General features: G+C 48.9%; 10 protein-coding genes across 10 annotated transcripts; 4 read left to right on the forward strand and 6 right to left on the reverse strand.

The window, feature by feature from the left end:
- Positions 1 to 222: 222 nt before the first annotated feature.
- On the forward strand, positions 223 to 1,713 carry K460DRAFT_414731 (L-threonine 3-dehydrogenase). Its single transcript, XM_040937699.1, has 7 exons — positions 223 to 351; positions 406 to 475; positions 528 to 560; positions 617 to 652; positions 704 to 719; positions 768 to 1,153; positions 1,201 to 1,713. The coding sequence occupies exons 1-7, from the start codon at positions 278 to 280 to the stop codon at positions 1,666 to 1,668; spliced, it is 1,083 nt and encodes a 360-aa protein (XP_040790683.1). The 5' UTR covers positions 223 to 277; the 3' UTR covers positions 1,669 to 1,713.
- Positions 1,714 to 2,120: 407 nt separating this feature from the next.
- Positions 2,121 to 3,350, reverse strand: K460DRAFT_364107 (NAD(P)-binding protein). Its single transcript, XM_040932944.1, has one exon. It carries the CDS (start codon positions 3,234 to 3,236, stop codon positions 2,244 to 2,246), a length of 993 nt encoding a protein of 330 aa, XP_040790684.1. The 5' UTR covers positions 3,237 to 3,350; the 3' UTR covers positions 2,121 to 2,243.
- A 466-nt stretch (positions 3,351 to 3,816) lies between these two features.
- Positions 3,817 to 4,303, reverse strand: K460DRAFT_384324 (uncharacterized protein). Its single transcript, XM_040935493.1, has 3 exons — positions 4,195 to 4,303; positions 4,065 to 4,142; positions 3,817 to 4,011 (listed from the first exon to the last, which is right to left on the reverse strand). The coding sequence occupies exons 1-3, from the start codon at positions 4,283 to 4,285 to the stop codon at positions 3,983 to 3,985; spliced, it is 198 nt and encodes a 65-aa protein (XP_040790686.1). The 5' UTR covers positions 4,286 to 4,303; the 3' UTR covers positions 3,817 to 3,982.
- K460DRAFT_364109 (uncharacterized protein) lies at positions 3,817 to 4,938 on the reverse strand. Its single transcript, XM_040932945.1, has 3 exons — positions 4,195 to 4,938; positions 4,065 to 4,142; positions 3,817 to 4,011 (listed from the first exon to the last, which is right to left on the reverse strand). Exon 1 carries the CDS (start codon positions 4,733 to 4,735, stop codon positions 4,304 to 4,306), a length of 432 nt encoding a protein of 143 aa, XP_040790685.1. The 5' UTR covers positions 4,736 to 4,938; the 3' UTR covers positions 3,817 to 4,011; positions 4,065 to 4,142; positions 4,195 to 4,303.
- Positions 4,939 to 5,379: 441 nt separating this feature from the next.
- Positions 5,380 to 6,483, reverse strand: K460DRAFT_393283 (glycoside hydrolase family 10 protein; the record flags this gene model as incomplete). The annotated part of the gene is made up of 3 exons (XM_040935932.1): positions 5,380 to 5,761; positions 5,813 to 6,193; positions 6,245 to 6,483. The coding sequence occupies 3 exons, from the start codon at positions 6,481 to 6,483 to the stop codon at positions 5,380 to 5,382; spliced, it is 1,002 nt and encodes a 333-aa protein (XP_040790687.1).
- Positions 6,484 to 8,144: 1,661 nt separating this feature from the next.
- On the forward strand, positions 8,145 to 9,287 carry K460DRAFT_403423 (uncharacterized protein; the record flags this gene model as incomplete). The annotated part of the gene is made up of 1 exon (XM_040936624.1): positions 8,145 to 9,287. The coding sequence occupies one exon, from the start codon at positions 8,145 to 8,147 to the stop codon at positions 9,285 to 9,287; it is 1,143 nt and encodes a 380-aa protein (XP_040790688.1).
- A 964-nt stretch (positions 9,288 to 10,251) lies between these two features.
- K460DRAFT_277296 (uncharacterized protein) lies at positions 10,252 to 11,883 on the reverse strand (the record flags this gene model as incomplete). The annotated part of the gene is made up of 3 exons (XM_040928174.1): positions 10,252 to 10,671; positions 10,750 to 11,139; positions 11,254 to 11,883. 3 exons carry the CDS (start codon positions 11,881 to 11,883, stop codon positions 10,252 to 10,254), a joined length of 1,440 nt encoding a protein of 479 aa, XP_040790689.1.
- A 1,325-nt stretch (positions 11,884 to 13,208) lies between these two features.
- Positions 13,209 to 13,406, forward strand: K460DRAFT_280597 (uncharacterized protein; the record flags this gene model as incomplete). The annotated part of the gene is made up of 1 exon (XM_040928418.1): positions 13,209 to 13,406. The coding sequence occupies one exon, from the start codon at positions 13,209 to 13,211 to the stop codon at positions 13,404 to 13,406; it is 198 nt and encodes a 65-aa protein (XP_040790690.1).
- Positions 13,407 to 13,688: 282 nt separating this feature from the next.
- On the reverse strand, positions 13,689 to 15,120 carry K460DRAFT_68217 (glycoside hydrolase family 12 protein). The gene is made up of 3 exons (XM_040938626.1): positions 14,790 to 15,120; positions 14,169 to 14,622; positions 13,689 to 14,066 (listed from the first exon to the last, which is right to left on the reverse strand). The coding sequence occupies exons 1-3, from the start codon at positions 14,833 to 14,835 to the stop codon at positions 13,739 to 13,741; spliced, it is 828 nt and encodes a 275-aa protein (XP_040790691.1). The 5' UTR covers positions 14,836 to 15,120; the 3' UTR covers positions 13,689 to 13,738.
- Positions 15,121 to 16,991: 1,871 nt separating this feature from the next.
- K460DRAFT_280265 (glycosyltransferase family 2 protein) lies at positions 16,992 to 19,556 on the forward strand (the record flags this gene model as incomplete). Its single annotated transcript, XM_040928394.1, has 7 exons — positions 16,992 to 17,294; positions 17,345 to 17,624; positions 17,683 to 18,167; positions 18,216 to 18,311; positions 18,360 to 18,563; positions 18,623 to 18,959; positions 19,018 to 19,556. 7 exons carry the CDS (start codon positions 16,992 to 16,994, stop codon positions 19,554 to 19,556), a joined length of 2,244 nt encoding a protein of 747 aa, XP_040790692.1.
- Between the last annotated feature and the right edge of the window lie 591 nt (positions 19,557 to 20,147).

The raw sequence follows: 20,147 nt of genomic DNA on the forward strand, positions 1-20,147 counted from the left end.
GACAGATGTTTAAGACGTAGTTATTAATCCTTTATGCCACGACATCAGTATTAGGATGCTAAAAAGAGTATGCCGGACGGTTGGACGTTGACATCGAGCCAAAGAGGTAAAATGGCCCGGGGAATGCTGATCCGGAAGGTTTGCCGAACCCCGCATACACGCGTGTAGGTACGCCTACTGTGCCAACGTATAGTCGACAACACCTTTCAATAGAGTATTAAAGCAGTCAATTCCTTAAAAATGTCATCAAACATTTTCAACCAGAGGTTGGGGCAGAATGGGCGAGTTCAAAGGCGATACACCGAGGAATCGTCTACATCATGACGTGCCTGAGAAGATGAAGGCGCTCCAGTAAGGCATACTTACCCCGCAACAGGCGCATATGGGTTCAGCTGATATGTGTAGATACTCCGAGGCAGAGAAGTTTGCTGTTGTGAATATCGATGTTCCTAAGATTGGTGATGATGATGTACTCGTGAGTGGAGACTGAACTCGTTCTTCAAGACCGTGATACTAATTCCGCCCAGGTAAAGATCTCGGCATGCGGAGTTTGCGGAACGGTATGTTAACTTGGGAGACATGCGATGGAAATAGTGCCATACTGATATGTTTCGAGGACTTGCACTACCACAAGGGTGAATTTCTGGCAAAAGTGAGTATCTTGAAATCAGAAATATCGGCTTCGACTGACCAAACATATCAGTGGCCTCTCATACCTGGTAGGCCAGTAACTTCTAATATTCGCACTGTCTATACTGACCCTCCAGGCCATGAGGCAGCAGGCACAATCGCCGCCATTGGAAAGAACGTCAAGAACGTCGGAATCGGCGATCGAGTGGCAGCAGATCCCTTGCAACCTTGTCTCATTTGCTTTCACTGCACTCGTCGGAAGCCACTTCTCTGCGACAATCTGACTGCATTTGGCGGCAATGTTCCGGGAGGTTTCGCTGAATACTGCAGGTATCCTGCTCGGTTGGTGCATCCAATCGGTGACCTCCCAGATCTCGAAGCAGTGCTCGTTGAGCCTGCTGCGTGCGCTACGCATGGAATCGAAAGAATGCAGATCGAAGTTGGAAGCCGAGTGTTGCTGTTTGGATGCGGTCCGACTGGCATGCTATTAGCGCAGTTAATACGGATGAACGGTGCTGCCCACGTACGTCAGATCTTCAGTCTACGTTTTCACATATTGATTTTTTCAAGTTGACTATTGCATCGAAAGGCGGGCCGAAACTAGACCTAGCCAAAGAGCTGGGTATTGCAGACTCCTACATCACCATTTCGGACGATCAGCCCCATATGGAAATGCAAGCTCTCAAATCTGCGAACCCCTATGGCTTTGACATCGTCGTGGAAGCAACTGGTGCACCCACTGTGCTCGAGCAAGCTATTGACTTTGTCCGCAAGGGCGGCAAGCTTGTCGTATACGGGGTGTACGACGAGAGTATCAAGATCGCTTGGTCTCCGTTCCGAATTTGGGAGCACGAGATCACAATACTGGCGAGCTTTTGCAGCATGGGGCATATCCCGGAGGTAATCGAGTACGTGAAAGCAGGGAAGCTGAAGTTGGGTGGCATTGCGAATAAGACGTACAGAATCGAGGAGTGGGCAGAGTGTCTGGAGGCGGTGAGAAAGCAAGAAGTTGTCAAAGCTGCAATTGTGTTTGACTAATGTACATATTCGGCTACTAACAAATGCTCAAACTTTACTCGAGGTCTCGAATCTCTAGGTGTCGCTTCGCTATGAATGTCCTGTTTAGCAAGATGAGGCTTTACCATAAGTGTCAAGCTCCTCGCTTCGAAGCTGTTGTTACTTAAGAGCTGCTGCTTCTAATCTCACACGCCGTATCAAATTTTGGTAACGTTCCATCATTTAGGTAGGCTTCGTATTGAGCAATAATTCCAAGTAGAATTCGGCTTACGCGATCCAGAAACATGACTGCGAACTTTTGGCCGAGAATACTGCGGTACGAGCGGCTTTCTATAAATAGCGACGCGCCTTTTTCACTGCATAGCTGCACAAATAATGTCTGTTGTTCACAACACGCTAGTTATGCGCACGACACATTGTGCCCCTCAAATCGAATCACGTATCACCAGTTTCCAGATAATGACTTTGTTCAACCAAGGGTACTTGTAATCTTTTGAACCTCAACGTGCTTTTGTTCTAGGGCTGTATCGTAATAACTCGATTGAGATGATCCACAAGTTGAGTTCATCCTCATTGATATACTTTAGTTGTGAGGATTAGCGTTTTCCATAATTTTTCCAGTACCCACTCTCGCTAAGCTTCAAGGCGGCTTTCGTAGCTTCATCCAAATCCTCATGTGGTAACCCCAGCTTCTCATTGTCCAGGTCATGTCTCTTCTCAAATAGCCCCGCACCTTCCCCAGGAAAGAAGTATCGCGTATACAAAACCGTCCCAAAAGCGCTGCGGTCGCCGCCTTTTAGCTTCTCCAAAGCTTCGGCAAATCGGTGTTTCGTCGAAACCGAAGTAATAGACCAGTCAGAGTCCACGGTATTGGTGACACGTTTGAGCGATGCAAACATCTCGTGCTGGTTGAGAGTAAAAGAGGATATGTGTATCATGCGATTGCGGTACCCTGTCAACGTTGGACCGTTTCCATTCGTTTCCTGGGGCGATATAGGCAAGGACAGCAGGGAGGCAACCGCACGCCCAACTTGCGGCCATGTCGATGTATCCAATCTCTCTGTTCCCTCATCAAAGAACACAACCTCCCGTTTGGTGACATCAAAGCCATAGAGGCCAGGCCCAGATAGCGAGTGTTCATACCAGAAGCTAGAAGCTACTCCAATCCAAGAGGAAACACCCAATTCCTCGATCAACCCACGATCTTTCACTTTGGCAGGCCCCATTGTATCGTTTTGTGCCTCTCCGTCTTCACCGCCAAACTCATTGGGTAGCACCCACGGCACGCCAGCATCAGCGGCGGCACGGATGAGTGTTGCTTGCGTGTCACCTGCGGCGAAAACACTCAGTGTTATGATGAGCACGTCTTGACCTCTCAAGGCTTCAATGATGGTCTCCGGCTTGTTATAGTCGACATGAGCGATTGCAATGCCTTCAGGGAAACTAGCCTTAGATTCGGCGCGGGATATGGCGGTGATGTCGAAGCGGTGCTTGCCGAGCAGGGCGGTAACGAGGTGGGACCCAACATTGCCACCTGCGCCGACTATTGCGATCTTTTTGACATGGTTGTTGGCTCTTGATGTAGCCATTCTGTTGGCTAGTTGGTAAGGCCTCCGTATGAATGAATAACAAGCGTAACTTTAGATACTGTCGAAGGTTTCGTAGCCTTAAATAGCTGGTTTAAGTCCTAGAAGTATCCTGAGATAGCTGTCTTTATATTTCCTCAGCATGGTGGTGGTTGAACGTAGTTCTTCACTCCCCGGGATTTAGTGCCTAAGTCCGGGCTAACGCCTACGCTCCGAACTTAGTGACCGGCAATGCTACTAAGTCCTGTATTCCTCCGGCCCCGTTTCGATGCCCGAGTTGAATTACGGAGGAAATAGATGGGAGTTCACGCTCAGCACTGGTGATAGCATCACCTTTTGATTTGGAGAGGCTAAACTCTACTCCTAATGCGAACGAACAACACGCTACAATAACACTTCAGACCCGCGCTCCAGAATGTGCTACAACATTATTCGAACAGTCGGAACTGGTGAATCTCCGACCTGCGACGAGGCAGCTCATGTCAACGCCATCGGCACAATCTGCGACCCGAGCGTCATGTGTGCGTGTAATTAACTCCGCAACACATTGCGGCAAAAATAAGCTGCAAGCTCACCCAGAGCTCTTGGTAAATCATAGAGGCAGTGGCTTCAATAAGCTGAACCACTAGCACTCATCTGATAGCACCCTAGGGAAAACGCAGAGGGCCCGAGGATGAACGCAGTACGTGAATTTTTAATTGCTGCCCACTATTGGAAGTTTGTCGGATCTGGATGAATCTAGCCTTAACCTATGCTAGAGTAAACGTGCTATCCGGGGCTATTCATGGTCAGTCGTTCAAAGTCAGGGTATAGATAGGTGCTAAAACGTACATCCACTTGATGCGGTCGATATCCCAGGAGTCTCTTCGCAAACAAAATTCTTTTCGCAACGAAAGTACCAAGAGAGATCTTGTTGTCTGATTAGTTAAAATAATCCTAGCTAATGATACTTACTTCCTACCTTCGGTATAGCCCCATTCGCGCAGGACGGTTTCGATCTTGTCCCTTGTCATCTTCCTTGCCATGTCCCTATCCACCCCAGCGTCCAACATACTGTCATAAGTACTATGCTAATGACGAACATGTGCAATGACTGCTAGCAACACCTTCCGCGACAGCAATAGTAGACTCGTTCTGCCTACTCTACCCGAGTGTTTTCTGAATCCATGTTTGAGGACTGTCTCCTTCTCGTTCGTTGGCATTCTTGGAAACTGACTAGCTAATTCGGCAGCTGCTTTGGTGATATCGGCAGCGTCACGCTTCTCAGTTGCGGCACGGCGCGTAGGAAGGGTCTGCTTGGCCTGTGCATGAACCTGGTGGATAATGGAATTAGGCGCTCGCAGACCGACTTGCTTCTTTTTATCGACGACGATGTAGAGTGGCTTGCCTGCCTCGTGAGTGAGCTTTCTGCAGTGGAGGGTCTTGTAGCGGATGCCTTTGGGAAGGAAGCCGTAGCCTTTCGGCATCGGCATGCCGGGATGCACTGTGAGCTCGCATGTCATAGCTCTGCCTATACTATATATTCAGATCGTTCCGATGGTACTTAGCGAGAGGGATAGTGTGGACTGGTGGTGGTGCGCGAGTTTAGGGGATGAGGTCAACCTATGTTTCCGCGTGCTTTTAGCCATTTGAGTGCTTGAAACAAGGCTTTGTGTCTTCGAATCGTCCTTTGTGCTACTACGAACGTGTGAATGGTAAAAGACAAGGATGATGTGAACGGCTTTGTTGTTAGCATCGCGTGCTGCGGAACGCGTCGTGTTATGTACGTCAGCGACACTAATCCCAATTAAGTGTGTGCCCGGGAACGCGCGTTAAGTTCAATGCACAACGCCATCGCTTTCATCTAATTGTCCCGTCTTCTTCACTTCAGCAAACCGTTCGTGCACGACCCATTCGAAGCTTGCCTCCTCCAATGAGCAGGGTAATAGGCACTGCGATTAGATATGTCACCATCAATGTTGCGACAGGCGCTCAAGATGAAGCGGGTGCCATGGAAGGAACAACAAGACTGTGGCCGCTAATGAACGTAAGTCGACTGGGCAGAATTTGAACATGATCATAGCGTCTTCAAGTCTTGTATAGCATATATTCATCGATATCGAACTATTTATAACGATGCTACACGCGCTAACGACGTATAGTACGCTTATTGCAGGGCCGCCAACACAGTATTGTAGGAAGACTTGGCCTTGTAGCCAGAGTCGAACAGTAGTGGGTTACCGGAAGGCCTCCACGAGTCGCTGTCGCGAACGCCCCAGACGGTGATGCCGACGCAGTTGGCCTGGTTCAAGCACGCTTTGACAACGTTGGTCCAGTCAGAAGCCTGGGCATTCTGGATATCGACCTCAGTAAGCGCGCATTCAGGAGCAGCAGCGCAGAGAGCGGCCATGGCGCCGGGGGCGTTGGCACCCTGGCCAGCTGTCAAGTGACCCTGCGAACCGATACCATCGATAGGGATGCCTTGCGAGATCCAGTTCTTGACATTGCGAATCATGCCCTGTGTTTTAGCGTACGAGGCAGTGTCGAGGCTATACGATGTTAGTGTCATGAAAGCAACGTAGAAACGAGGAGCGGCTTACTTGTAGTCGTTTATGTATAGCTTCGCATCAGGATCGGCCTTCCTGGCCGCCTCAAAAGCTATTTTAACAAACGACTCGCCCAATACATTGTAGAAGACGCTGGAACGAAAATTCCCATTTTCCGCAAAAATCTCATTCAAGACGTCCCACGCGTATATCTGACCTTTCCATCGGGTCAATAGGGTGGTAACGTGGTTCTGAATGACAGTAGTCAATGTCGCCTTATCATTGATACTTGATACCCACCCGGGCAGCTGAGAATGCCATACGGTGGTGTGTCCACGGATCAACTTCTTGTTGTCGGTGGCGAACTTTACAGTCTCGTCGGCGGTAGTGAACTTGAAGCTACCGCGTGAGGTTTCGGTCTGATCCCATTTCATGCTGCTTCCCGTCAGCTGCAATGTATATGTTCGTGGCCGTAATAGTCTTCACCTATTCTCTGGGGTGACCTGGCCGAAGTTGGCCTTGATGATCGCCGAGTTTGATCCAGTGCTCAGGCGATTAGGATCCGTGCAGGTACCGAAGTATTTCCTACCCTTCGCAACCATAGCATCGTGGATGCTCTGCGCCGCCTGCCGGTCTTCGAGGACTGGCTCTGGCTCCGGCTCCGCAAAAGGAGCTGCAGAGACAAGAGCACTGGCAGATAGAAGAGTAACGAGGGAAAGCTTCATGATGATCATGGACTGACTTGTTCACTTAACAATTGGAGGGCGGCGGCGACGGATGCTGAGTTTAAAGGGAGCGACGACCTCTTATACTTGACTTCTGGGGCCTTTCATATTGCACGAGGCAAATCTCGACAGACTTCGACATCATCCATATAGAGCCTCGGTCGACATTTGAAGGGCCCCAGGGTGGGATTTTAGCGATACGGCGTATCCTAGCGATTTCATCTACCACCACGGGAACAGTGTGCCGGATGAAGATCAGTTACCAATGCTTCTGTTCATTGGCTATGTGAAATTCTCAAACGAGACTCGCCAATCTACTCTAGGCTTCTGGTGGTCGGCTTTTGTGTTGCTTGGCAATTATGGGGTGTCACCCGGCTAAATGGAAGGACTCGTACCAGCCGATCCTTGCAACACTAGGTGGACTATGACAGCACGTCGGTACCGATAGTTTGGTATTAAAAGGAGGCATAGTAAGATCGCCGCCATATAAAAGTTTACTCCATATACAGAATATCTGAGTCTTAGATATAATTCGTGGATAATTATTAATAACATCCAGTGTGGGTTCGACAAACGCTTGGAAGGACTACATCCACTAGGGAAGGAACAAGTGCGCCAAATCCGGGGAATAGCTCATATATTCGTCCTTCTATCCGGGGAAAACGGATGCGCAGTTGGATTGCACGTTCGGGTGCGCTTTAGATTGGTGTCCCTACAGCATTTGTCCAAATTTATTTGCGCATAACCTTTGTTTCGCAAAGCTACAGGTGAAGATCGATATAGGAATATCTCGATATGTCCCGTTTTGTTCATGCCTTCTAGTAGCAAGCCTCGCGTCACTTGTGAGCCGCATAATCCTCCGGGGAAGGTTGTACTTGATCTGGTGCGTCAAATCATTGTTGGTGGCATGGCAAGTGAAAAATATTTACTCTTTCCTGTGAAGCACCTACGCCTCAGGAGCTTCCTGGGGGCTATCGAAAAGCGGCAGGTGTTCTTTGTGAGAAAAACACTCTTAGTCAAGAGAGGTCTTGGAACTACCAGATCTCCCGGATGCGCCTCGACTGAAACATTTGTCCGTATTCCCCAACATGCTTTCATGCGTCTGAGGGGAGTATCTCAATTATGTCATGTCGTTCCCGTTGAGGGATTTGGAACATCGCCACTTTTGTCTAAGTACCCACGATGACTGTACGCCTCCTTAACAACAGTGTGATCTTTTTTAAATTAGGGCACCGGACATCGCGAAAGTGGCGGAAGCTCTTCTTGTATGAGTATAGTTACAAGTCGTAGATTCATTCGTGACTAATACATCTCTACGTCAGGTGTGAGTCTACAAAACTCATCACTAAGACGTCACCCCGGACTTGTGACAACACAAGCTAAGCCAATCTATAGCTTTTGACTGTGGCATTGAGTCAGATATAGGTTGTTTGCGTCATTGTCTATCATCACCTGCGCGAGGAAAGATGAGTATTTTAGCTTTACGCGTCACTCTTCACTCCGAGGAAATGACGTAAATGTAAAATTGCTCACTCTTAAATTAGTATAAAAGCGCTGTATCTCCTCTTCGAAAATTGCACTATAATCCTCCACGGCTTTAACCCTACCGTCTAAACTAGATAAATCGTACTATCAAGTCCAACCCAGCCACAGCCCCCAAAATGGGAGCACCAGTTAGCAATTGGCAGCAAGCCACGCTTAGCCAGACGGGGTCTTTCTTTGATAGCATCACTTACGATTTACGGCATATCATTTACCAACATTTCGACGACCTGTTACCATACACCAACGGTCGATCTTTCAGTGGCTACATATTGTCATGCCAGAAGGCCAAGAATGAAGTGGAGGAATTCACCGCTATTAAATTAAAGAGGGATCTCGAGGCCTTCGGGAAATTATATGAAGATAAGAGCACATTCGCTATCGGTCTACCTGACATTCCCAAAACTAGCACGTTCGCACAACTGCGCAGTATTACGGTCACGCTGCCAATCCAGGCGCTATTCACTTCTGTAGGGGGCGATGGCATAATCTTTTCTCCAGAGCCTGGTTATGGCTGGAGGCTAGGCACATTGCAAGGACTTCATCTGTTGTGCGCCAACTATTACGACATGGTCCATGTAAAATTCATTGGAGATCCGACCGAGACTCATATAACAAGCACAGAGCAGCTTCCGAGGTGTATGTATGCAGCCTTGGTAGCTTTTATAGAGGTAATATTTTTTGTCAACCCGGCAGAAATCCAAAAGGAATTCCAAGCCCAATACTTGCCAAGTACCGGTCTATCTATCGGTACTGCTACATGGCCTTCCCCGGAATGGACAGAAGAACAACAAGCATCAATAAGGGACTGGGGCGATGCTAAGACCTACACATGGGGGCCAGGGTGGACTCCGGGGCTACCTATTCGCACTAAGCGCATATGCCTTTCCTGGGCTCTAAACGCTCATACGCCTGATATTTCACGAGCGCCACTGTTAGGCAAAACATACCGGGCTACACAGAAACATCTAAAGCGGCTTAGATTGGAACATATACCGCGAGACTATGCGCCACTTTATTACCACGTTCACAATGAGGCAAGTACCGTCGCTGAAATGGGTATCATTTCCAACTGGCGCTGGTGTTCAAAGTACGAAGATGAGCCCGATTATCCTCATCTTCCTGATCAGTATGATAGTACATTTCATCCTCCCGAAAACAATCTTACCATACGAATCATCGATCACAGGTTTAAGGTTGCAGATTGCTCCAGCGAGGGTGTAGGGTTAGGACTCCAGATTTCAGAGTACTCCGGGGTATAAGGGCCTCCGACCTTTGCATGCGAAGCGTATAACACTGGTTCGTAACATGTTCATACCTGAGACGGACTTAAATCTTGATGAGATACTATACATGGCCTTTTCTTAGGACTCACGCCCAGACTGAATAACTGAACAGTGGCTTACAGTGCCTAGATCTTCTTAAATCTCTTTTTGTTTGCATGATCTTTTGTTTTTGGAATGGTTAGACTTTCAAAGCTTTTGTAATTCATTTGCTTAATTTTCGACCTCAGATATCCAAAACAAATCATGCTGAAGAGACTCGTGAACGTATTTGAAGTATATATAACATTCCACATCCTATTCACTTTTCGAAACGATGCAATCTAGAATACATTCATACGAGCCGCTATCCTCCTAATTCCCCCCTCGAACCCCCCCTTACAGTTCTAGCAAATTTCCTCAGCATGTTACGTCCCATAAACACGTATTTAACCACCCACCACCGTAATATCAATATCGTCTTGTCATGCTCTCTCAGGTACATCCGGGCGACAACATCTCGCGTATGTTATTCGCGATAACTGACTACAAGATATCCTCTCCAGACAAACAAGCTGATCTTGCCTGCGGCATTTATACCACGAGTAGAGTGCACAAATAAGATTATGACAGTGCTTTTCCCACGAGGCGAATAGTAGGTATAGGCTAAGTATAATAACTAACATCATTGCTCGAGGTGTACGATGGTATGCTAACATATATTTGAAGAGTTTATGAGCGAAGATGGCTAGAGAACAAATAATGAGTGCTGAAGGACGATATGTTGCTAAAGAGAAATTACGAAGCGTCGATTGAGAGGGGTATGTACAACGCTCCTATCCAGAACACCCTACTAAGCTCAAAACAAAAAACCAGGTCATATGCCATATGCAGAGTCGAGAAGCCCAATTCGCTAACTTATTTGCTAGTTGCAAAAAACTGCACAGGCTCACACTTGCCCCGATCAACTTGACCAGAACCATCCTCTTCCCCTCTCAGTCTTCTTGCTGATGTCCTTTTCGATGGATGGGGTTTGCACATTTGGCATATCCTTCCAAGAATCCTTTGCTAGCGCATTGTCTTCTTGACCGTGCTGCGTGCGTACAGACTCTGAGCTTTCCTCTCTTCCATCAGCAAAACGCTTCTTGAGCACGACCTTTGTCGTCACAGAGCCATCAGGCGCAACTGTGCGTTCGGTAGAAGTGAGAGTTGACAGGATCGACGATTTGGCTGTTCCACTGTTTAGGTATGCTGGGGAAGTAGAGGGTTGCTCTTTGGAGGCGAGTAACTGTTCGTAGGCATCCATTTCAGTCTGTGTCTCTCGCTCTTCAGATTGCCACGCCTGACTAGGTTTTTGAGCATCCTGCTCAAGCACCTTCTGTACCTGGTAGTCTTCCTGGCTCGTTCTACCTTGTTTTTTCTGCGGAACATTGAACGCCGGGAAAGGACTACTGTGGTCGACTTTCGGGCTAGGTGGGTCGTCGTGTTGATCCTCATGGTCGTGAGCGTACTCGTAGCTCGGCTCATCCTCCTCCTCCTCTAAGCCTCGCCGAGCTACCCACTTAGACTCGCTGAGCGGCTTCCCTTCACCCGACCGCCCATCTAGGTCGAGGAAAAGGCTTCTTCTGCCTCTGTGCTGTGGGAAAACGGGTTCGTCGCTCCTCATACAGTGCGGCCTTTCGTTCCGTTCAGCGCGCAGAAGATCCTCGTATGCCTTCTGCCATTGGACACCGGATTTCTTCATCTCTTGATCCTCTTCGAGCACGCGTGGCGAATACGCAGAATCGTTGGGTCGCGATGCTTCTGCTGGCGGCGGCCACTGCCATGATCGCGACCACGACCATACGCGAGGCTCGCCACTGGCAGCGCGTCGGTCACGATCAGCTGAGTACCTGACTACTTCAGCCGCCGGGTCGTCCCACGACTTCTCGTTATGGGTGTCCTCGTCATGGAAGACTTTCATGACCGCTGCCATGGCGTCGTCGTACGTGCTCTCGCCAACTAGCTTCTTCACCTCAGATTGCAGCTGAAGCATCAACTCAATCTGCCTCGCCTGCCGAGCCGCATCTTCTTCTGTCATTGCCCTAGAGGCATTTTCATCATGATCAAAAGGCTTAGGGAAGCCCCAATCCCATGACCAACCCCACTCCTGGCCCTTCTCGTTGGCGACCCTCTCTACCAACTCCCTGTCATTGTGCCCGACGATTTCCCCTCTTTGCGTGCTCGCAGCCGTATCAACAATGTCTCTTCGCAGCTCATCAGCTCTCCGATCAGACCTCATCAGCTCCTCGCTATTCCTTAGTACAGCCTGTATATCGCCCCTCCTGAACAGCTCTCTGCCTTCATGTCGCAGCTCTGTTATCTCAGCCTCCAGCTCGTGAAGCTTATCGCATTGTCGCTCGTCTGCTTTGCCAAACAGACACTGCTCACGGGCTTGGTGGGCGTAGTTGTAGTTCGAAATGGTCGCGGGAAGTGTGAAGACGGTATTGAGGAGCGACGAGACCTGAGAGTCGGCGAAGCGCCGGAAGGCGATGAAGGGGTTGTCCTCGGGACGGTTGGGGTCGCGGCGGGGGTTGTTATCGTCGCTGTTCGCCATGCTGGCGATATCAAGGGAGAACAGTATATGATTATGAGAAATGAGTACTGCGATGGCTGAAGGCCAGGACGATCTTGATGCTGATGGCTGATGCTGGTGCCTGGAGATAGCATGTCGGTGCCGGAGTTAAGATACGCGCCGTGTGCCGACGCGTAGAGTGGTGCTGCCCAACCATTTCCTTCCGCCCCTCCGTCTCGACACTTTTCACATTTTGGAAGTTAACGTCGCCCAACGAGTTTCAAATCACCTAGTAGTCATACAATAATAAAGGACCGGCTGGATGACGAGCGCCCAGGCCGTGACCTTGTCTCATTAGCCATCGCAGTTGCGGGCACATCGTCAAGAAACAGCAATTGCCGTGGTCAAGAACCTCTTCGGATCCGGAAACACAACACTCCACTCTTCTTACTTCCACCTACGTATTACCAAAGTTTGCGCATATTGCTCGCATCTAACGCATGACCTTGGCCAAGCTAGCATTCTTAGCATCTGCGCTTGACAATCTCGTTCCTCTTCCACCTCACTGGTGCTTCTCCTGTCATACACCCTCTCTACACTATTCTCAATGAATGCCCACGAGCGACATCTCAGTAAGGACTTTCCACGCGGTAGATGCGGACACGCATCTCGATGATCGCCAATGATCTACAATTCACCGACTAGCGCGCAGATCCGCTAGCGGGCCAAGCAGCCAAGCCCATGGCACCGATGTACAAACCACCTTGCGTGTTTCTTCTCATCTAATGTTTCCGGATTGTTCGATCTATAGAGCCACCGAATGGCTAGACAAACATTACATGTTTAGACGCAACAATGTACTCCACGTATGCTGTCTCCACATATGGCGACTCATTATACGTCATCCCGAGGCGGAGCAGCAGCCGTAGTAGGACGATCCCGCCTAGTCACTCTTGTCATGTCTTGGAGTCCTCTGGATATTGTTTCTTTGCTTGGGGATCTTCTCCCCGTATTTCCTGTCTTGGGGGCTGTGTTTGGCTACCAAGAGCGTGTAAACGTCACACCAGCCAGTCAATAAGTATTAAAGCGTCAGCGACTGCCCAGATTGGGAGTATCTACCACTTGTCACCCAAACCTCTTCTACACCAAATATCTCAGACCGCTCATACTCGGAGGCGTAGCTCAGGTACTACCGAGTCTCTGACTTATCTTTTCATTCCCGAAACCCCAAATTCGACAAGGTGCAACTCGACTCTCTAATAGATATTTCGAATACCGAGCCCAGCCATCTAAGCTCGAAAATCTACAACCACCATCACGCAATACGCATAAAGTATCTCTTCAATCTCAATACCACCGTCACAACAATGCGCCTCTCCATCATTGTCGCAGCGCTCATCACCAGCCTCGCAACCGCTATGCCCGACCCACTGCCTCAAGGTTACACCGGACCGTGTTCAGTGGACAATTGCGGCGTCAAAGGTCTCAAGTGTAGATCACTTTGCGTTGGATGGCCGTCGACTGACCTTGCCCTGCGAAAGGGTTGCACCTGCAGCAACGGCTGACGCATGGACAACGTTTGACGGGAATGTGGCGAGGATGTTGCCGGGAGGGTAGTCAGGATGATGTATGCAACAACGAATGAAGACTGACGTGTCTATCGGGGATTTTCATGTACGGGGACTGTGTTTATCTTGTGAATGGCGTAACGACGGCGGTATTGAGCCTCATGTATTTTCTTTCTCACACTTTCTAAGCGCAATTAAATCTACTCTGGGATCTCACATCCAAAACTAGAAGGCTGAATCGTGCGCTTGCAATTCATTTTGTTGACTCTTACAGACAAATTTGCCATAGATGAAGTGCTTCCATCGCCACCGGGGATTTTATTGGTATATTACATCAATCTGAACAAAGTTACAACAATTAACGCATACAATATTTCCCGCTTGGGAGATGCCCTAGTAAGACCTGCTGCCTCCTTTGGAACTCCTCTCGTGGCATCCAAAGCGAACCTATCCACTGAAAATGTTACGTTTGACATCGCATGCTTCTGCTCAGTGCCAAACTGGATTACGCCAATGTAATTCGCGGCAAGAATCATGCCATGGCGCCAGAGGTAGTGAACAAGCGGCGATACGTCACCCTCGAAATATGTTTTGTTTGAGCCTGCGACCCAAGTGAACACGTATTGTCCATTATCGTTGGGGCCTTGGTAGAGGGTGCTAGAACACAGAGGATGTAATGTCAGCCAGAGTGTAACGAAAAGAGAAAGAAGCTTTGACATCTGGCGTTTGACTCTGGATATCAAAAAATGTAAGACTTACAAACTTTCTTTTCCAATCTTCTGTTTATGCAATCTATTCGCCCTTATAGTGCTAGATGCTCCTATCGGTAAGATTGTACCAAACTTCCCTATCCACACCATCACTTCATACCTAGGTGCCGTAGTGTTGACCGCCTTCTCCACCTCAGGGTCGAAAAATATATCCAAGGCAACATTTGTCTTCGCATTGACGACAGCCAGGCCATCTGTGTCGAATACTGAAAGCATTGAACTTGATTTCAGTCTCATCGACCAAGATACCTTGACATCGATCGAGAACAGGTTCGAAATCAGAATAGGATCATGTTGAATAGGATTGAAGTTGATATTAGGGTAAGCGTGGACGAGCGTGTCATTTGCTTTCCAGGACCATGTCGTGGACAAGGCGGTGGCGTTGTTCGTAACATTGATGCAGGACGATCCGCTTTTGTCAAGACCCCATACGTTGGTGCTGACTATAGGATTAGTCAGCTGGGAGCATCCGTAACCGTGTATTAACCCCATTGACACATCAGTTTTGAAGTCAACGTACAGCTATATGTGCTTGAATGATCTGTAATGTTTTCGTATTGGCCGCATAATGTTTCGTCGGGCACGGCGTAGACCAAAGGAACAATCTTACAAAATACACAAAACCCTCGAAACCAGATTGGCGCCCCGTTCCTCATTACGAAGGGCAACTTTGGGCAGCTAAAAAAAGAAAATAGGGTCAGGTGACTATGCTACCCAGGCAGGGAGACAAGTCACAGCATCAGCACGCAGAGACGAAGAGGGAAGGTAACACCATTTCTTCACATGGGGAGCAGGTTGATTGCCCAGAGGATAGGTCGAAGGTGGCTGGTGGCTGACGTCGGCAAGGAGGCTGAAACGGACGGGTAGACTAAAAGCCCTCCGTAGATCAACTTGGATTTGGCCTATTTTCGGCAATCGGTATTGCACGGAAGCTAGGTGTAACCATGGAAGGCCTACAGTAGGCCTTGAGCTCCGCATGCGCTAGAACCTTTTTGTGACTTCAACATGCGCCCGGCATTTCGGTCTTTAGAACTCGCTGTTGACGTCAACATCGCTCAACAAGAACACAGCGCGCAACGGCTACCAATCGTGCCTTATCTGCATGGACTTGTGTTGCTTTGGAACCTGCTCAAGATGACATCTTCGGTGTTATAATCACTGCCACGAGTCGCAAGAAGAGAACGTTGCAATATCCTCATTTTCTTACGGCAGAAAATAACTTTGGTAAATCTACGTAGTCTACGGAGCAAGACTATGCGACAAATCTTGGTTGCTCGGACTTGATCGTTCGGATGTTTGTTCGATGTTTATTTTTTTTCGACGTTATCGCCTAGCCCGACTCGCTAAGAGAAAGTTCCGAACACCACCAACAGGATCCTATGGGACTGTAATCCGCAATCTAGCCATGTCCTTATCTTCAAGATCGACATGCCGCCCTAGTGTGCTTCGTGGCGTTTGTACGAGGTACCATGCGCCGGCACCCCACCTCGTGCCTGAAACTAACTTGCGCCTCAGTGCATGGTAGAGAAACGGCAGCTAGATATAGTGCACCAGGGGATCTTAGTTCAACGGGATATATGTTGAATTGAGAGATAAGGAGAAATTTAAAGCCCAGCCACAGTTCGGTGTTTGCAGTAATACTGAACCGCTGGTACTCAACCAGTGGTACTACTAATAGCACCCAACGAAAGACTTGAAGTTGACCTGGACCCATTTTTTCCAGTTGCTGTTTCAAGGTGGGAAGTTCAACAACGCCCAGATGCTGTCTGTTGCTCTGCTATTTAAGCGCAGCGAGTGGTTCGTAGCCCTTGGTCACGAAGTCGATGTACCTTCAAATTCATGGTGATCAAAGCTTCCGTCGCCACGCGTTAAACAATTGCCTCAGCGCGGAACCCAGTCCACTGCGGGGAAATCCTGCATGGCAGCTAAGGTACGCCCGCGTGAACTAGATAATCACTCTGCGTCGGGGTCGTATCATCCATGTTACCCAAGGCCTCGAACATGATCTATGTGTTACATCAATATTTTGGTACGGATGATGCAACTACTATCAAGTTGCCCTAAATCTCAACAAATTTAAGATATGCAGTTTGGCACTTTTATGCTGCTAGCTAGACGAAGATAAGTATACCGCCTTGAGGTATGATTACGAACTAACGAGTGAATTACAAGAACAGCACTGAGTAAACGAGAATTGGCACCCCAAGTATGAGCTTTATTTCGACACATCATTGGCGCTATACATTTCAATAGTTGCACAGCCTGCTGTTGAGCCGGAAAACAGCTCGGCACGGCTTTCTAAGGCTACCCTTTATCTATCTACGTAGCTCATGCGTCTTTCGGTACTTTGTAGGGCAGGCCAACCCAGTCCAGGCCTGTACTACTACTGGCTGGCTGCTGTATCAGTCTCTAGCGACCGACGAATGTTCGGGAGGCGCAACCTCTGAGGATGCGGTGTCGTCGCTACTAAGATATCTTGCTCTCGATAAGGAAATTGTTGGTCAAGTCTCAACACCGTCGGTCTACCTTGAAATATTAGAAGCTGCTTATAGCTTTCCCGAGATGGGTGAACTGCACACCCTAGAGCGTTTCGGGTGACGTGGATGACAGCACTGACCTTGCAGACCTGGATTGAGGAACACATGTATGATGATGACGCTGCCTCGACCCTGAAAAAATAAAGGTTCAAGAAGCGCCTACGCCCCAGGGCCTACCTGAGATGTATTTATTACTGCCCGATTCTCAAGCCATGCTATCACGCCCAACTTAACGACTTATTGCAACCTTGAATCATTCTTACATTCCCGCCAATATGGATATTCCAAAGCAACCCGACACTCCTGTCAATGGTTCACAGAGCCCCTCAGAAACAAGAACCACCAGCCTCAACTCTTCGGTGGGACGCTCTCAAGAGTTGGCTAATTTAGATTTATACCTACCTCAACCAGTCTACCAGCGTCCTCTCTCCTATGGCCAGCCATCGCCAACCAATTGTATTCACTGTGGAAGCTTGACTCCTCGATATGGATCCACAACTGTGTACGGAACTCCCCTGAAACACACTCCTGCGACGAGCACTGAAAAGTTGCCCAAATATACCAATCGCTACTCTGTGGTATGTCGGTTCCAACCCAACGAAATCTGCGTTTGTTAATGTTTTATTAGGCGACAAGTTCCATCCGCGGTATATCCGAGAAGGACCCTAACGTCTCTGCTGAGCCGGTCTGCTTGGTTGAGAGAGTCCATGGCAAGGACGACATTGATCACATTCCCCTATGGAAACGTCGCATCAACAAGTGCACACCACTCTTCTCGCTCATCGCCGTTTCATCTTACTGGGTTTATTTCGTCTTTAGGATCAAGTTCACTCTTGCTGCACAGGCAGTAGCTCACAAGGTCTTTGTCATGGCTTGGACTTTCATTGCCGTGGAGATGGGTGTAGCCTGTAAGTGCCATGAAAACTTGAAAAACTGTTCATTTTCAATAGCTGATTGCGCGAGCAGTTCCTATGCTCTGCCATCAGTTTTGGCAATGCTTCCTCCTCAAGGGCCGACAGCGCGAGAAGCTCCGCATCGTAGGAGATACCACGCCGACAGTCGATATATTTGTCACGTGCTGCAAAGAAGACGTGCAAATCATAACAGACACAGTGCGCGCAGCCGCTGCCATTGACTGGCCCTCCAATTGCTTTCGTGTCATTGTTCTCGATGATGGTGCAGATCCGGACTTAAAAGCCGCTACCGACGACCTTTCCTTGCTGTACCCCAACGTGTATTATACCGCTCGTCACAAGGTCAAAGGTGTTCCGCATCACTTCAAGGCTGGAAACTTAAACCACGGTCTGCATTTTGTCACTGAATTGCCAGGAGGTGCCTCGACTTACATTGCTGCTCTGGACGCTGACATGATTCCCGAGCCAGAGTGGCTTAGGGCAATTCTGGCTCACTTGGTGATCGAACCTCTGCTTGCTTTGGCTTGCCCACCTCAGGTATGCCAAAACGGTGATGTCGGGGAAGACAGAGCTAATCATTTATAGCTCTTTTACAATATTCCTAAGAACGATCCGCTCATGCAGAGCCTAGACTCCTTCGTGCATATATCTGAACCAGTGAAGGATGCTGCAGGTGTTGCGGTAAGTCTAGGAAACCATTTTCTAGTATTCGTCTACTAATTTTTGAAGTGGTGCACTGGCTCAGGCTACGCCATTCGTCGAGTCGCTCTCGACGGCATTGGAGGCTTCCCAACGGGTTCGTTGGCTGAAGATGTCTGTTGCTCAAGTATACTGCTTGGTGCAGGATGGAAGACTGCCTACGTTCACGAACCTCTCCAATACGGCACGGTTCCTGAGTCGTTCGGAGGGCATATAAAGCAGCGCACTCGATGGGTAAGTTTAGTTCCGCACATCGGGTACCTCGCATTCGCTGACATCATCCTCCAATACAGACGATTGGCACCATTCAAACGTCGTTCAAATTGAACTTCTGTCTCTGGGGACCGTTAGTCACACACATGTCCCTCTTCCAACGTCTGTCTGGATTCGTATACACCGTTTCATCGGTCTTTACCATCTTCTTCACAGCATCTCTGCTTACGATGCCAATCGTATTGATCTCTGGAGGGACATTGATAGCCTATGCAACCAACGACCAGCTTCGATTACTGGCGAGGCTATGTTTTGTCGCATTGGTTGCCAACCGACTGAACGAATGGGTCATGACTCTCCCTGCTGGGTATCGGCTTGGCCAGCGTGATGCAGGCGCCATGATGTGGATGGCCCCATGTAAGCACGCTTTTATTTTGTAATGCTTATGATCTTGCTGATAACAAGTCTTCAACAGATCATGCTATTACGATCGTCCGATCCTTCTTCCTCCCGCGGTTCCTGGGTGGCAAGACCGCCGGGTTCTCCCCGTCTGGCTCCCAGCAGTCCGAACTGAACGAACGTGACCCGGTCCACCGTGCTGGTCTTTTCCGCCGCTTGCGAGTCATAGTATTCGGCTCGGGTGTATTTTTGCATGTATTTTACATTTTGTTCTGTGTCGCTGCAGTAACCGTCTCCACAGCACGGGGCATCATCATCAACAAAGGCTCAGTCGAACAGACACTGATATTCATGCTAACGCATGCTTGCTGGCCGCCATTACTGTGGTTAATCGCGCTTAATGCCTTCTGGGCACCAGTGCATTATGCAATATGGCCCCCGAATATGCCGGATCGGGAGGAGCTTTTGCAGAGAGATCCGAACACGGGTATCGCGTATCCGAAGGAGAGTTCGAAGAAGTTGAAGTGGGAGAAGAAGAACATGCTACATGAGCTGCAGTATATCCTTTTGACGGCGTATACTACTGTGCTCTTTGTGGGGTCGTGGTTCTACTAGATCGGTGGAAGTTGAGAGGATGGAAGTAATATCGCATTAGGCAACTTGGGAAGGACAACGGCGACTTGTAATTTGCCCGTCAGGGGGATTTGGTAGTTGAGATCACATTCCATGCAGTGATTTCACACTGGGAAGCGTTCCGCATCGTACTCATTCCACCCAATTGTTGACTTCCTGTTCATGGTTATCTCGGTCATTTCCGACATAGTCAACACTCTATTGTTTTTAGGCGCAGGACAATGCAGGTCTTCCGGAATTACTAGCGAAGTCCGGTCGGTGAATGAGCCTCCATGAAACCGTTTCGTTGCCAGCTGTCCAGCTGCGAGCCTCTACAGCCGGCGATGACAAACTAAATGGCGTGAAAGGGGAGGTTCGTAATGTACTTGCGTCTGCTTTGCTTTCTGCCTCGTATGTGACTTTGTGGTCTATGCGAGTAGCATCACTATTCTGCGCTCTATCGCCGCGAATTGGTAGCTGGCGATACTCCTGCCGATCCATCCCGTGTGACCAGCTCCGTGATCCAGGTAGTGCATCTTGATGTTTTCGTATAGCCAGAGGTTGCGCCATCCTAGCGATTAAACCCGGGTGCTT

This window comes from Cucurbitaria berberidis (genome assembly GCF_010015615.1).
Source record: "Cucurbitaria berberidis CBS 394.84 unplaced genomic scaffold K460scaffold_2, whole genome shotgun sequence".
Lineage (NCBI taxonomy): Eukaryota > Fungi > Ascomycota > Dothideomycetes > Pleosporales > Cucurbitariaceae > Cucurbitaria > Cucurbitaria berberidis.